This window comes from Haliaeetus albicilla, chromosome 22 (assembly GCF_947461875.1).
Source record: "Haliaeetus albicilla chromosome 22, bHalAlb1.1, whole genome shotgun sequence".
Classification (NCBI taxonomy): domain Eukaryota; kingdom Metazoa; phylum Chordata; class Aves; order Accipitriformes; family Accipitridae; genus Haliaeetus; species Haliaeetus albicilla.
In genome coordinates, this window is record NC_091504.1 from 25,372,060 (window position 1) to 25,384,450 (window position 12,391).

The 12,391-nt window shown below is 52.0% G+C and overlaps 1 protein-coding gene across 3 annotated transcripts in view; it reads left to right on the plus strand.

Annotated features, from left to right (window-relative positions):
* The window catches only part of PRKCB (protein kinase C beta), a 136,239-nt gene that overhangs the window by 106,911 nt on the left and 16,937 nt on the right, over positions 1–12,391 (plus strand). For all 3 annotated transcript variants that reach the window (XM_069810557.1, XM_069810556.1, XM_069810558.1), the window contains 3 exons: positions 2,398–2,478; positions 2,738–2,845; positions 9,272–9,412. In XM_069810557.1, the coding sequence (XP_069666658.1) occupies positions 2,398–2,478; positions 2,738–2,845; positions 9,272–9,412 (330 nt within the window). The remainder of the gene's footprint in view (positions 1–2,397; positions 2,479–2,737; positions 2,846–9,271; positions 9,413–12,391) is intronic.

Genomic DNA, 12,391 nt, shown 5'->3' on the forward strand with positions numbered 1-12,391 from the left:
GCCTGCTACCAGTGGGTCTCAAAAGAGTGACTATACACATGCCCTATTTTGTAAATAGCAAAAGGGGGTATACAGTTCTGGCGTGGTCTCCTGCTGGGTGGCCAAGCCCGTGGCAGAGCCGGGGTCCCTGCGTGTAGCTCCGCTCCAGGGCCCTTCTGCTGGACCGTGCTTCCTCCCGTTGGGAAGCTGCAATGTTCTCGAGCCAACATGTCTTCAGGGTGAAAATGTCCTGTGATTTGCTTGACCCATTTTAAGGGCTTTTTCTATTCTAAGGTACAGTTCTGCGTGCCAAGGGGACAGGTACTGAGTGCAAATGACCCTGCATGTGTAATTTCCTCTGAACAAAACATGTTCTTCAGCTGTTGGGTTTTGACCTTCCCTAACATGCAGTCGGCGACTTCAATTTACAGAGAGTGCTTTTCTGCAAGGATTTAATCTAAGTACTGTTTTCTTTTAAAGGCCTTTATGGTGTGAACAGTTCACACCTAAATTTCCCAGAGCACTCATAAATTGTCTAAAGAACAAGGGGAAAGAACTTTGAGTGCGCTCGGTTGAGGAATTTCAGAGCTGAAGCTCAATGTCTGATCTCAGCGGGAAGGGTCTGGCCAGACTGCAGGATGCCGTCAGGGCAGTCAGGGTCGTGTCACCGCGTTTGGACGTGTGGCTGGACCAGGACCAGGACCAGGACCAGGACCAGGACCGAAGAGAAGATTGGCATCAGCCTTGCTCTCGAACCGTGCCTCGGTGCTGATGCTTTCGCGGGATGGAACTCGTCTCTTCTTAGGTGGGCTGTCAGTGCCTGACCTGCATCTTGCCGTACCTCCTGGTCGGATCCCACTGGACACCGCCGAGGTCTTTTGCAAGGGCAGGGGCTGCCCAACATGAGGACTCTTGGGGTCCCAGGCATTGCCCGCAGCCACGGAGCCGCGGGACTGGAGCCCTGCTTGCGGACAGACCTCTGGGGCCGGATTGCTGTGTACGTCCTCCTGTGATTAGCATACGATCTGCATTTGTGCCTGAGCACAGGAATCTTCGCAGAATAGAATTCTGTAATTAGGGTGAATAAATTTTGTAATTGTTTCGCGTTCAGTAACAGATGGCAAAGCCCAAGGCCTGTCAAACCCCGAACGCTGAAATGACGCCCATCAGCAGCAACCCAGCAAATAAACCGGAGCTTGGAAGACCCTTCAAAGCAGAAAGGTGCCCAGGGGAGCCCGGCTCCTTCTGTGGCCCCTGGGTTGGACCCGTCACTGCTCCCCTTTGCGTGGGGCTGCAGCAGGAGGGGGCTGGAGGGACCCCCCCGTGCTGAAGGGAAGGCAGGAGGGGGCTGGCGTCAGGCAGCAGCCCCCGGGCGAGCGTGCGGACCCGGCGCCTTGCTGCACGCTTGAGCCGAGGGACACGGAGAGCCGAGCGGCAGAGGTGCCGTGGGAAGGAGCCGCGGGGCTCTCCCGGGGCTGGGTCCGTTTCTGCACCAGCCGCTTGTCTTGTTGGCGTGTGGGGTCTTGCGGCGGGGGACCGAGCCCCTCGCTGGGTTCAGCTGTGGGCACCCCAAACCACCGACGTGCACGGGTGAGGTCACTTGCTTTACAGAGGCAGGTTAGCCGGGTGGCTTTGCCGCAGGGTCGTATGATTATGAAATTTAGGGTGTTTCAGATTTTGTAGAGAAAATCACGGAAAAATACAAAAATTCAGGTTTTGGTGCCTTTTCCAAAATACATGTTGATATTTTTAAATTTAAAAAGAAAAAAAAAAAACAACCAAAAAAACCCCACCAAAGTTATATCCTAACTCCAGAACAACTACATTGCTCAGGTAAGGGTAGGGCCATTGGTTATTAGGTTATATCGTGAGGGATGTTCTGCAATAAATAATAGAAAGCAAACCGGCAGTCTGGAATGCAGAGGGTTTTGACTACCCATATGCTGCAAATCTGTTTTGAAGGGCCATGTACCATGCACAGAGGGCCAAACTCTGTGCTGTTACTTCAAACCAACTGCATTGAAGTCAGCGGAAAAAAATCCCAAAGTGCATCAGGATAAGCAAGAACGGCTGCTGCTGCTGCTCCAACGCGCCTGTCCGTGACGAATCTGAAAGAGCACAACAAATATGCTAAAGTTTCGTCTGAATCAGAATGAGTCTGTCTAAAATCACAGTGACTATTCTGTTTTTTTCTAATATTTAGTGCACATTTGAAAACTGATGATTTTTTTAAAGTTACTGAACTCTTTGCCTATTGTGCGTTCTGTTTATAATCGTGATTTCCCACCATTCAGAGACTGGTATCTCAGAAAATAACCTTGTCCTTTTGACCTGGACTACATCTTGAAATTAGTTTGTATTGTGCCAACAGGTTAAAAATGGGAGTGTATCAAATCCTGCTGTTTGTGTTGTTTTCAGATAATTGCTTATCAGCCCTATGGGAAGTCCGTGGATTGGTGGGCATTTGGAGTCCTGCTCTATGAAATGTTAGCTGGCCAGGTAATTGAATTTTAATTGATTCCTATGGGATTGTGTTAAATTCCATTGCGAGCATACGCTGACGTGTAATTTGTTTTGTTGCTGGCACACGGTGGGGGGCCATCTCCTCAGTGCTGGAGATGAAGCCGGGGACTGCAACGCCGAGACACGAGTCACTGCGCAGCGCAGCCGGGGCTGGTTTCGTGGCTGAGGACCACGGCAGCAAATGTAAACTCAAAGACGGAGAAATGCCGCTGAACCTCTGTTTGCTTTGCTCTAGGCTCCCTTTGAGGGAGAAGATGAGGACGAGCTCTTCCAGTCCATCATGGAGCACAACGTAGCCTACCCCAAGTCCATGTCCAAGGAGGCAGTGGCGATCTGCAAAGGGGTAAGGGCTGCCCTGCGTTCTCTGCCAGGAGGGTCAAGTGCAGGCGGTGGGACCTGACGAAGCTCCGTCGTGCTCTGGTGCCCGTGCTCTCCGCTCCCAGAACCGCAACTCGTGCTACTTGGTGTACATGTACTAAACCCAATTAAAAATAACACCTAGATCCTTTCTGTGCCGTTACAGTACACTGAGCAGAAACACAGGTAGGACCAGAGGGCTGACCTGTCTTTGCTCAGGGGAAGGTCAGGAGAAAGTTGGAGTGTTGGCTGGGATGCGGGAGTGGAGGGCATCTGCCCAGAGACCCTGCTCCCCGTTAGGTGACAACAGGGGAGCGTTATGCATCTTTGCCTGAGAAGAAGAATGATGCCTAGAGAAAATGAACATGATTTCTAAATAGATTTCCTAAGATCAGATACAAAGCCTTCATCCCGCAGAGGTTTCCGTTTAGCTCTGATGAGTCAGTCGCCCTTTGGGGCACCTGAAGTTCAGTGCTGGTGTGCGTCTCCGTTGGGTCACGGCACTATTTTCATTATCGTATCTCTTAATTTGCAGTGAAGCTCTGCATTGCCCAGTGTCCTGAGCTCTTTAGGGACTGGGCCTAGGCAAGGCTTAAATGCAGTCTGAGTTAATTTGGGTTGTGATGAATAAAGGCTGGCCAGGTCCTGATGTTATTATGCATATGTTTATTGCTTGGGACTGAGCCTCATCTCAGCCAGCCAGTGTCAAACAGTGCTATAAATATGTGTTTGTGTAGGAATTTAAAAAATGTTTGCTTTTAATAGTTAATATTTAAAATATCTGAATGTTCTATATCTCAAAATAGTGTTTCTATCTACAAATGACACATCTTGCGCTTAACGCTCCCACTGCGGCATTTCAAAGCCTCTTTCCAGTGTTGCCAGGATTCAGAGCTGGTGTTGAAGAGGAGTATTCACTTGTCCCGTGGGGAAGAGCTGCTGCAGGTGTTCCTCGCCTGGAACAGGGCGCAGGGAGGGGATGCGGTCCAGGCCAGCTGGCACTCACCTTCAGCAGAATGTAGTAAAATCGAGACCTTAATTCAGAAACCACACTGGTAATGGAAGGGGGAATTTCAGCAGACTTTCTCACCATCTCTGGTTCTTCTTGTTTTGATTGGGGCATGAGGGGAAAGTCCACTGTGTTCCTGGCCAGGCAGGAGGGAGGGAAGATGCTTGGTGATGGTGAGCATCGTTATCCCCACGGTGCCCAAGGGAACGGTGCTTGTGAGGGAGCAGAGGCCGGAACAGGGACAAATCTCACTGTCGGCTTTGTTTGCCGTTGCATCAGTCAAAATGTGAGTGCTGTAAATAGACGAGAAGAGACCATGACTGAAACGTCTGCTGGGTGTAGCTGAAATGGCTTTTCTCACTTTTGGAAATGTGAGGCTGCATGGGAGGACGTGTAGCCACGCATGGAGGGCTTGGTCCTTTATAAATTCCTGTAGTTTTTTTGCAGCGAAGTGGTGGTTCCCTTTGTAGAACTGTTGTTTCAGGGAAGTGCAGAAAAACTCCTGATGTTCTTTGCCGCCTGCTACACCAGACACTTTAATTAAAAATATGTGCGGTATCTAAGAACCATCAATAAGTGGGAAGCAAAGTATTTATGCTTTCCCCTGGAACACAGTAAAATATGTCTCAGTTAACTTCAGGGGCATCAGGGCCGTGCTGTTTGTGTTGGTACATGGCCAGTCTTCCAGGAGGGCACAAACCCAGCCTTATATCAGCCCAGAGAACAAACAATTGGAGAAGCCTCTACCCTAAACGTGAAGGATTTGGTATTTCACTGCCATGCTCTCCAAAACAATTCTGTTGCTCCCACGCGGTTTCACTCTGGCGTGCCGGTGCCAGTCATCACTTACTGTTGCACAGCTCGGAGATGAAAAGCATTTGATCCTGAAAGCCTTGTATCAGCCCAAGCCAAGAAACAAGCGTTAATCAGAGATCGTTGGCTGGGAAGCAAAATGGAGAGTTAACCAGAACACAGCTCCTTGACTCGACAGTCAGCATCAATTAGCAGATCAAATGGAGCATTTCCCTCCTCTGCTGTCAGCTCAGATTTTTTTCTGAAGACTGATGTCGGAGCTGCTGTTTCCGTGGTGCAGGTAGCTTAGCTTTGCTCTCTTGAGCTCTGGTTTGGTTGTGAGGAGCCAGGCTCCCGTTTCAGACCCATGGAGTGGCGCGCGTGTGTGCGCACGCAGGCACTGGCACAAACCGTCAGCTGTTTTCTGTCCCATATGGAGGGGTTTGACTGTGCATGAGCAAAGCAGCCCTTTCCAGGTGGACAGATTGCCTGCGAATATAAGCTCCCTCTTTAATCTCTGCCTGGTAGCAAAGGCATAAAATGGCATGTTTTCCACAGTAAAGTTTACAGGTATTTTGAGTGGTATTTCCACCGGTGGTGCTGCCTGGGAAAAGCACAGAATAGCTGCTTAGTGCCGCGCTGAATCCCTCTCGGAGGTGGAGGTGTGCCCGTCTCCCGGTGGCCGTGGGTACGGAGAAGGCGGCTGGAAGGTGGGAGCGTTTTGGGCCGTGCATGGCGAGCACTGCTGGGTGCCGAGGGGTTTGCTGCCTCTCGCTCCGGCTGAAGCACCAGGCTGCGGTCGGGATGGGGCCGGGATGTGGTGCCGCGGTGGCACGGCTGTGCTGCGCAGAAGCGTGCCCAGGCTGTGTGCCGGGACGGCGGAGGGACTGGTGCCCCGATGGGAAGCCCCTGATGGGCTGCTGTCCGTAAGCCATGTGGTCTCGTCAAACATGGACAAAGATCATCTGGGCCAGCTTTGCCTCTTGGTGCAAAATGTGCCGCTATTACATGAAGCCCATGAACGCGCAGCATCCGCTTGCCTTCCAGAGGCAAAGAGTAAAGCTGCGGTTTAGCAAAGCAGTTGAGTCCAGACTTGGACTCCCTGCACCTGAGCTGCAAACGTCAGATGTGATTTGGTCTAAAACATCCTTCCTTATCTGCGGGAGCCTGAAGGATTTTTGCTGCGTTAGTATGGGGATTAAACGAACTTGTTCCTGTTTAATACAAAGAAAGCTAAATGATTATCCTATGTAAGCCAGGAGAATCAAACTGCATGTTTATGGGGTCCTATATATCGATAACAGATGGTGCCTTCATGCTCACATGCATAAAAGCACAATCGGAAAACAAAATTTAATTTCTGGATGCCTATATTGAAAATACTGAATAACGGCACTGTAGTACAGCTCTGTTTAGCTTTACAGGCAGGTACATGAAGTAGAAAATCCTTTATGATTTATTAGTTGGCTGAGCTGCTCTGAATTTGGTGTGCATTTGTGTTACACTGAGGAAGCCGAGGGTTTGATGGCAACACTTCGATTTGGGGGGCAGGTGTGTGTAAAACAGCTTCCAGCAGAAGGCAGCAGGTAAGAACCTGGGCTCTGGCTGGAAAAACTAATGAGTAAAAGACCACGGACTGTCCTTGGTGGTGTGTGCGTACGAAGTGTCTGCAGGGCAGCGCGGTGGCTGAGGTCCAGCAGATTTGAGCAGGGTTGTCAACGTTCTCGCTGGGTGCCCGTGGGGGAATCGGGCTGTCCCGCAGGGGAGGGTCCCCTCGGGGGAGCCCCGGCACGGTGCAGCCTCGGGAGCTTTGCTGACCTCCAGGAGGGAGCTGGAGCTGGGAGGAGGACTGGGGAGCGTGGGGACGGGGCAGCGAGCCGCCTGCCCACTGGCACCGCTGGCCTTCAGAGCCTCCGTGGGGCCACAGCCTCCCCCTGCTAACACCTCCTTTGCAGATGAGTGACCGTACATCTGTCCGGCTCACACTATCAGATGCTTTCACAGCTTACGCACGGGCAACTGTGAGCTTTAGTGTCGACGGAGGCACAGATCCTGCAGACACGGACCTGCTTTCCCTCCTTGCCTTCTCTGGCAGTAAAAGCTAGAGGTGTGTCAGTGTGTTCAGGGTCAGCACTTAACAGAAAAGACCCACGAACAGATTTCTTTTCATTTTTGCTGAAAGCAAACTAAGCTATTTGACACGACAGCCAAATCACTAAATCAGTTTAGTAGCGCATTTCAGGCTCTCGCATTGTTGTCGGGGACTTGCTTTAGGAAAACCTCATTCAGTCACAGGATGCTTTTTACTCTCCCGCTTTAGCACAGCTAAGCGGGAACTGATTCAGTTGTCAGGATGCTGTCCGGAGCCCGCCGAGGAGATGCACAGATCCTCTTGTTGAGCTGAACCCGAGTCACCTTGAAGTGGATGTAGTGAAAGCCGAGGGACGGCGAGGTTCAACGGGGCACGGCATCGGCCTGTCCGTGTGCCGAGGGCGACGTGCGAGCTGCCCGGCGGCACCGAGGGGTTGGTGGGTCGCCCGCCTCGCCGCGCTGCCTCGGCAGCGGGAGGACCGTAAGCCCGCGGTGGGCTCCCTGCCTGCCGCGGCCACCGGCCCACCCGCTGCCAGCGGCGCCTGGTGGCATCGCTCCCCTCTCCTGGCAGGGGACGGCGGGGCTGGAGCCAGCCCCACCTGCTTGTCCGTGCTGCTGCCACGCTCGTTCAAGAGACCAAGAGGCGTAACATCTTCCACCTTGGCAGGCTTCTTACGCTGGGATTTGTTGGTTTGGGTTTTTTTAATAAAGGGCGGCATGCTGCAATACCAAGGGAAAGTGTATTATTTACAAAAAAAGTAAAACACTAGTCAGGAGAAAATCTTGCTTTTGTTTTTGCTGCCACCTGGCACCCCCATGGCCCTCCCTCTGCAGCCCACCAGCAGCAGCTCCCCCGTGCCTCCTCACACGGGGAAGGGCTCTGCAAGACTGATGCTGATGCCAGTCACATCCTTGCCCCGAGGAGAGGCATGTCTCACCATCTGGAAAATCACTTGTCCAGCTTGCAAAGCCCTTGCTGTTTGCAGATGGGCTTTGCAGGGGGTGATGCTGGTTCGAGGAAGCCTCGCTCCATCACTCTTTCAGCTGCAGGTTGCCTCCGCAGCTGGCTGGCCATGGATGTAGTGCTATTTGCTAGCAGAGTGGTTAGCAGCTCCGCTCTTATTTCACATGTGTTGGGTGGGGTTTTTTTTTTCAAGGGGTTTTTGGTTGGGGTTTTTTTGCAGGCTTTTCCTTGCTTTCAGTTCCCTGTTGTAGCATTACTTTTAAAGATCAGCTTCCCTGAGCAGGTTTGTTTTGTGCAGTCGTGGATGGCAGGGCTGACTTGTGTCAAAACACTTACGCCTTGGGGCAGAGGAGCTCTGCCTGGACGCAGGACCTGGCGGGGGTCATCAGCTCCCCGTGGCACGGCAGGCTGCCTGCCGCCACAGTGCTTGGGCTGATGCCTTTATTTCTGTCAGAAGATGCTTGCTTACAAAAAACATGTCTTTTTGGGTGTGGGCCAGTCTCAACAGAAAGGTGGGGAGTCTTGTCTCTCCGTCCCACCTCCCCCGAGCTGTGGGTGCCCTGTCCCTCCCAGGGGCTGGCAGGAGGGCAGCGGGGGGCTCTTGCAGACCCACGGCCCTGGGCCACAGAGTCAGGCTTGCTGCAACCTCTGCACAGCTCTGGGATCAGTTTTAACTGCCCTGCTTTTAATAAAGTAGTCCTTTCGTTGCAGGTGTATGGCTCATATTCTCCGTGCTTATCAACGTCTTGTAAATCTCTGGAATCTCCATCTGATCTCTGAACACAGCTCAAACAATGCCCCCAGGATATTAATGTTTGTACAGCCGCCCTTAATCCCCATGGCCCATTTCACTTTTCTTATTGAGCCAGTGAAGAGGAGAAGTGTAGATGATAAACAACATTAATGGACTGTTGGTGCTTTTTTCCTCCAAATTGACTCTTTCATTAGAAATACACCTCTTGTCTGCTGCTGCGGCTCCAGAAAAGTGGGGGTTCTGCTTCTAGGGCTAATGAAAGTTTTTGAGGACAGATTGTTCATCTTAAATCAGCAGTGGCCTTTCAAATTAATTATGCAGATGCTGAGATGTTGGCTACCGAGCAAAGGGACTGCTGAGCAGCTTTGCACGCATCCTGCTCCCCCCGTTGTAGCAGGCTGGGGAGACTGCAGTGATGCGGGGAGCTCTACCAGCACCCTGACATTACTTCTTGGTGAACCAGTTTCATTCCCAGAGGAAAAGGGGATGTGCTTATCCCACCCAGTGCTCACGTGCCTGCGATCTGCTTAGTCTGCTGTTGTAAGCCATTGTCAACCTTCCCTGTCCCTGGAGCTGCTCTGGCTTCTCCCTCTGTCCTCTGCTTTGAGCACCAAAAGCAGCAGAGGAGATGGGAGCCCCTCTTGGGGTCCGGACCCTGATGCGGGGCATCCCGGGACAGCGGCTGCGTGGTGCAGGCTGCCCAGCCGGGCATCGCAGCACCCTGGGGACTTCTCAGAGTGGACATTCTGGGAAGCAGTTGGACACTCTGTGAGTGACTGTTTCTTCTCTTCCTCTCCCCAAGCTGATGACCAAGCACCCTGCCAAGCGACTGGGATGTGGTCCAGAAGGGGAGCGGGACATCAAGGAGCACGCGTTCTTCCGCTACATCGACTGGGATAAGCTGGAGCGCAAGGAGATCCAGCCTCCCTTCAAGCCAAAGGCTGTAAGTGTGGCTGCGTTAAGCATGTTTCTCCCCTCCCGTTCTCCCACATGCCAGTTCTTTCCTGTGCAGTCTCTCCCACTCGTGCTCGTGGGTGCCCACGCACAGGCATACGTGCGGGCGCTGCTGGCCCGGCCCGCAGCGCGGAGGTACCGTCTCTCTGCCTAGGAGATCGCGTCTCCTCGCTTTTGGCACGTGTCAGACCACTGCTGTGAAAGGATAGCTCTCGGACGCCTGGTCTCGCTCTGACTTGCAGGGGTAGAAACACCACGCGTTTAGCTCACGGATTTAATTGCGTTGCAGTACTGTCTGTCTGTTATCCCAGGGGTCAGTCTTTCTGTTCTTTTTTTTCCTCCCTTCTTCTTAAGCTGAACAGGTCTCTCTCTTTTTTTAATCTAAACTTTATTTCAACATCTAGCTCAGCACCATAGTCTGTCTGAATTGGCAACGGAGCTGTATTTCACTCAACGGTTTCTCTCCAAGGTAAAGCGGTGGAAGGCTGGAGCCTGGCTCGCGTGCGGGCGCTGACGCGGGTGGAGAGGAGCTCTGCAGTGAGGAGAACCTGGCTGCCCTCTGTCATCTCCGCCGTGCTTTAAGATGGGTTCTAGTCACGAGAGGGATGCTGTGTGTGCTGGGAGTGCGAGGCTGTAGGGGGAGATAAGCTGCCAGCAGCAAAACTGAGGTGGAGGCATGAGTAATCGGAAAGCTATTTGTCAAAAAAGACGAGACTACTTGACTACTCCTTGGTCTAGCTGTCTTTGCAGTGACATCTGTCCGTGTAATGCCTGTGCCAGTGCAGGGGTGCAGCCTGAGCCACAAAGCGGGTTTCATCGCCTGCGGCGTACGGGGTTCATGCTGAAGCAGCACGAGGGCATGAGCCTGCGAGCTGCGGAGCTTGGGCTTCCCTGTACGACCCCGAGCACGTTGTTTGCTGCATCTCTCTGCCCTTACCAAGAGAGGATGCACAGGTAGCAGTGACCACGTAGACCTGGGGACAGGGACATCTCTCCCTGGATTTCTCTATTTCCCTTTGCCACTGTTGGGACTGGCAGGATCACAGCTATGCCCAAGTCTATCCACGGTTGTCCAGGTCCTTAAGGCATAGGCTTATTCCTGTGTTTCCACCTCCTGCGTGCCTGTTAGCTGCTGTGCCTAGTTGGGCACTGGTGTTTTACAGAAAGCTGTGAATCCAAAGTTAAATCGATTTACATGGCTGATATGGACTGATATTTATGCCCAGTGATCAAGGTGGGGACATTGCATGCTCTCTTAATCCATCATGTTGGATCACAACTCAGGAGTCTAGAGATGCTCCATGTATTTAACTGAGCCTTCCCCTGCCCCACTGCCCTTAGCAACGTTGGACGTGTCTGTTTTCCTCTGCTTTACAGTAAACCTGTTCTTTTGAAGGGACCCTTTCAGTGCTTGGAAGAACTCCGCTTTCAGGGAAAACGTGGAGTAGGGTGCTCGGCTCCTTTAGCTCTCCTCCCTCTAAATGCCTCTCTGCTCTAGCAACCTTTTCCCTTCTACAGCTCCTTGCTTGACTGATGAAATACAGATAAACCGCCCATCAGCTGGGCTCAGCAGGAGCCTCCGCAGCCTCGTCTCCCTCCCGGCATGCAGCGTTGGAGGGGGAACGGCTGCCGACCAGGAGGTCTGCTCCTTGCCCTAGGTCTGACAGCGATGCCTGGCGTACACTTGGTGCTGCATATTTTAATTTCAGACAAGTATTTTTACAAACTTAACTCCTGTGCAGTGATGCCTTTGCAGGAAACTCTGTCGGGTACTTGTCCTCAGAGCCTTGCATTTCCATGGCTGAGCGCTGCTTCTGTGCAGTGCGGGCTTGGGCTGCCCTCTGCATCAGCAAAGAGAAAAATGTCCCATTCTCCTTGCCTGTCTCAGAAATGTGGAGATGCAGGTTGCTGGGAAGCAGCTGGTGATGGTTAGCACAAGAGTTCTGAACTGCTGCCTGCTTTCCTTTCCCTCAGATGGGGTGGAATCTTCAAGCCATTAGACCATGTAGGGAAGGTATTACCGGGAAGGCATTAACTTTGATATCAAAGTATAATAGTGCAAAAGTGTTTGGGGCTGTTTGTACACACCATGATGTGTGTGGGCTTAGGGTGGGATCCAACCTTTGTGCAAAGGATGCTGAGACATGGGGTGGGTGGTCTGTGAGCTCCAGCCGTGGTGAGGATGCTGCTCCGCACCCGGAGCCCATCGGGAGGGCTGAGCTGGCACCAGGGCTTCGGGGGTCTTATTCTGCAAGAGCCCTTTTCTCCTGAAATCCGTAACTCCTGCTGTTTCCTGCCTCTGTGTGCGTTTGCTAGCAAAGCTGTTGCTGTCCCCCTCCTCTACATCTGCCCTTTCTTCCTGAGCAGATCCCCAGTGATGCTCTTTGCCTTGGGTTGTGGCATAGCGTTATTTGTTGTTTGGTGTTTTACAGTTAAAAACAATTTAATTCTGTCAAAAGTGCTTTCTTACTGGTTTTAAAATGTGCAATTTTTGTCCTGCTTTAAATGTCTTATTTCCTTAAAAATCCTTTTGATGCTGGACCTTGGAAGGGGGACGGTAAGCTGCCGTCTGTCGCATGTCACCTCACGGCTGGTGCTGGGGAAAATTCACCATTTGATAGGACAGGAAGATTAATAGAAAGGTAGGCGCAGTAGATTTAGGATTTAGGTAGGATTAAGACAACTCAGGTACCTGCTGATAGCTGATATTTCAACAGCAGTGCATCTGTGCTGGAAAATGCTGCTCCTTTCATGCCAGCTGTGAGCACAGATCAGAGCAGCACGGAAATGAAAATCTGGGTTCGGGCACCTTCACAATGTACTTGGGCGGGTCACGAGGAAAGACGTTGCTTACTGCTTCTGACCTTCAGCCACACATGCAGGGCTTGAGCACTTGCTGGAGTGGGGGATTTGTGCTAGCCTGGCTCTTCACCTTGGCTTAAGTCTTCTCATTTTTTCTTTTTTCTTT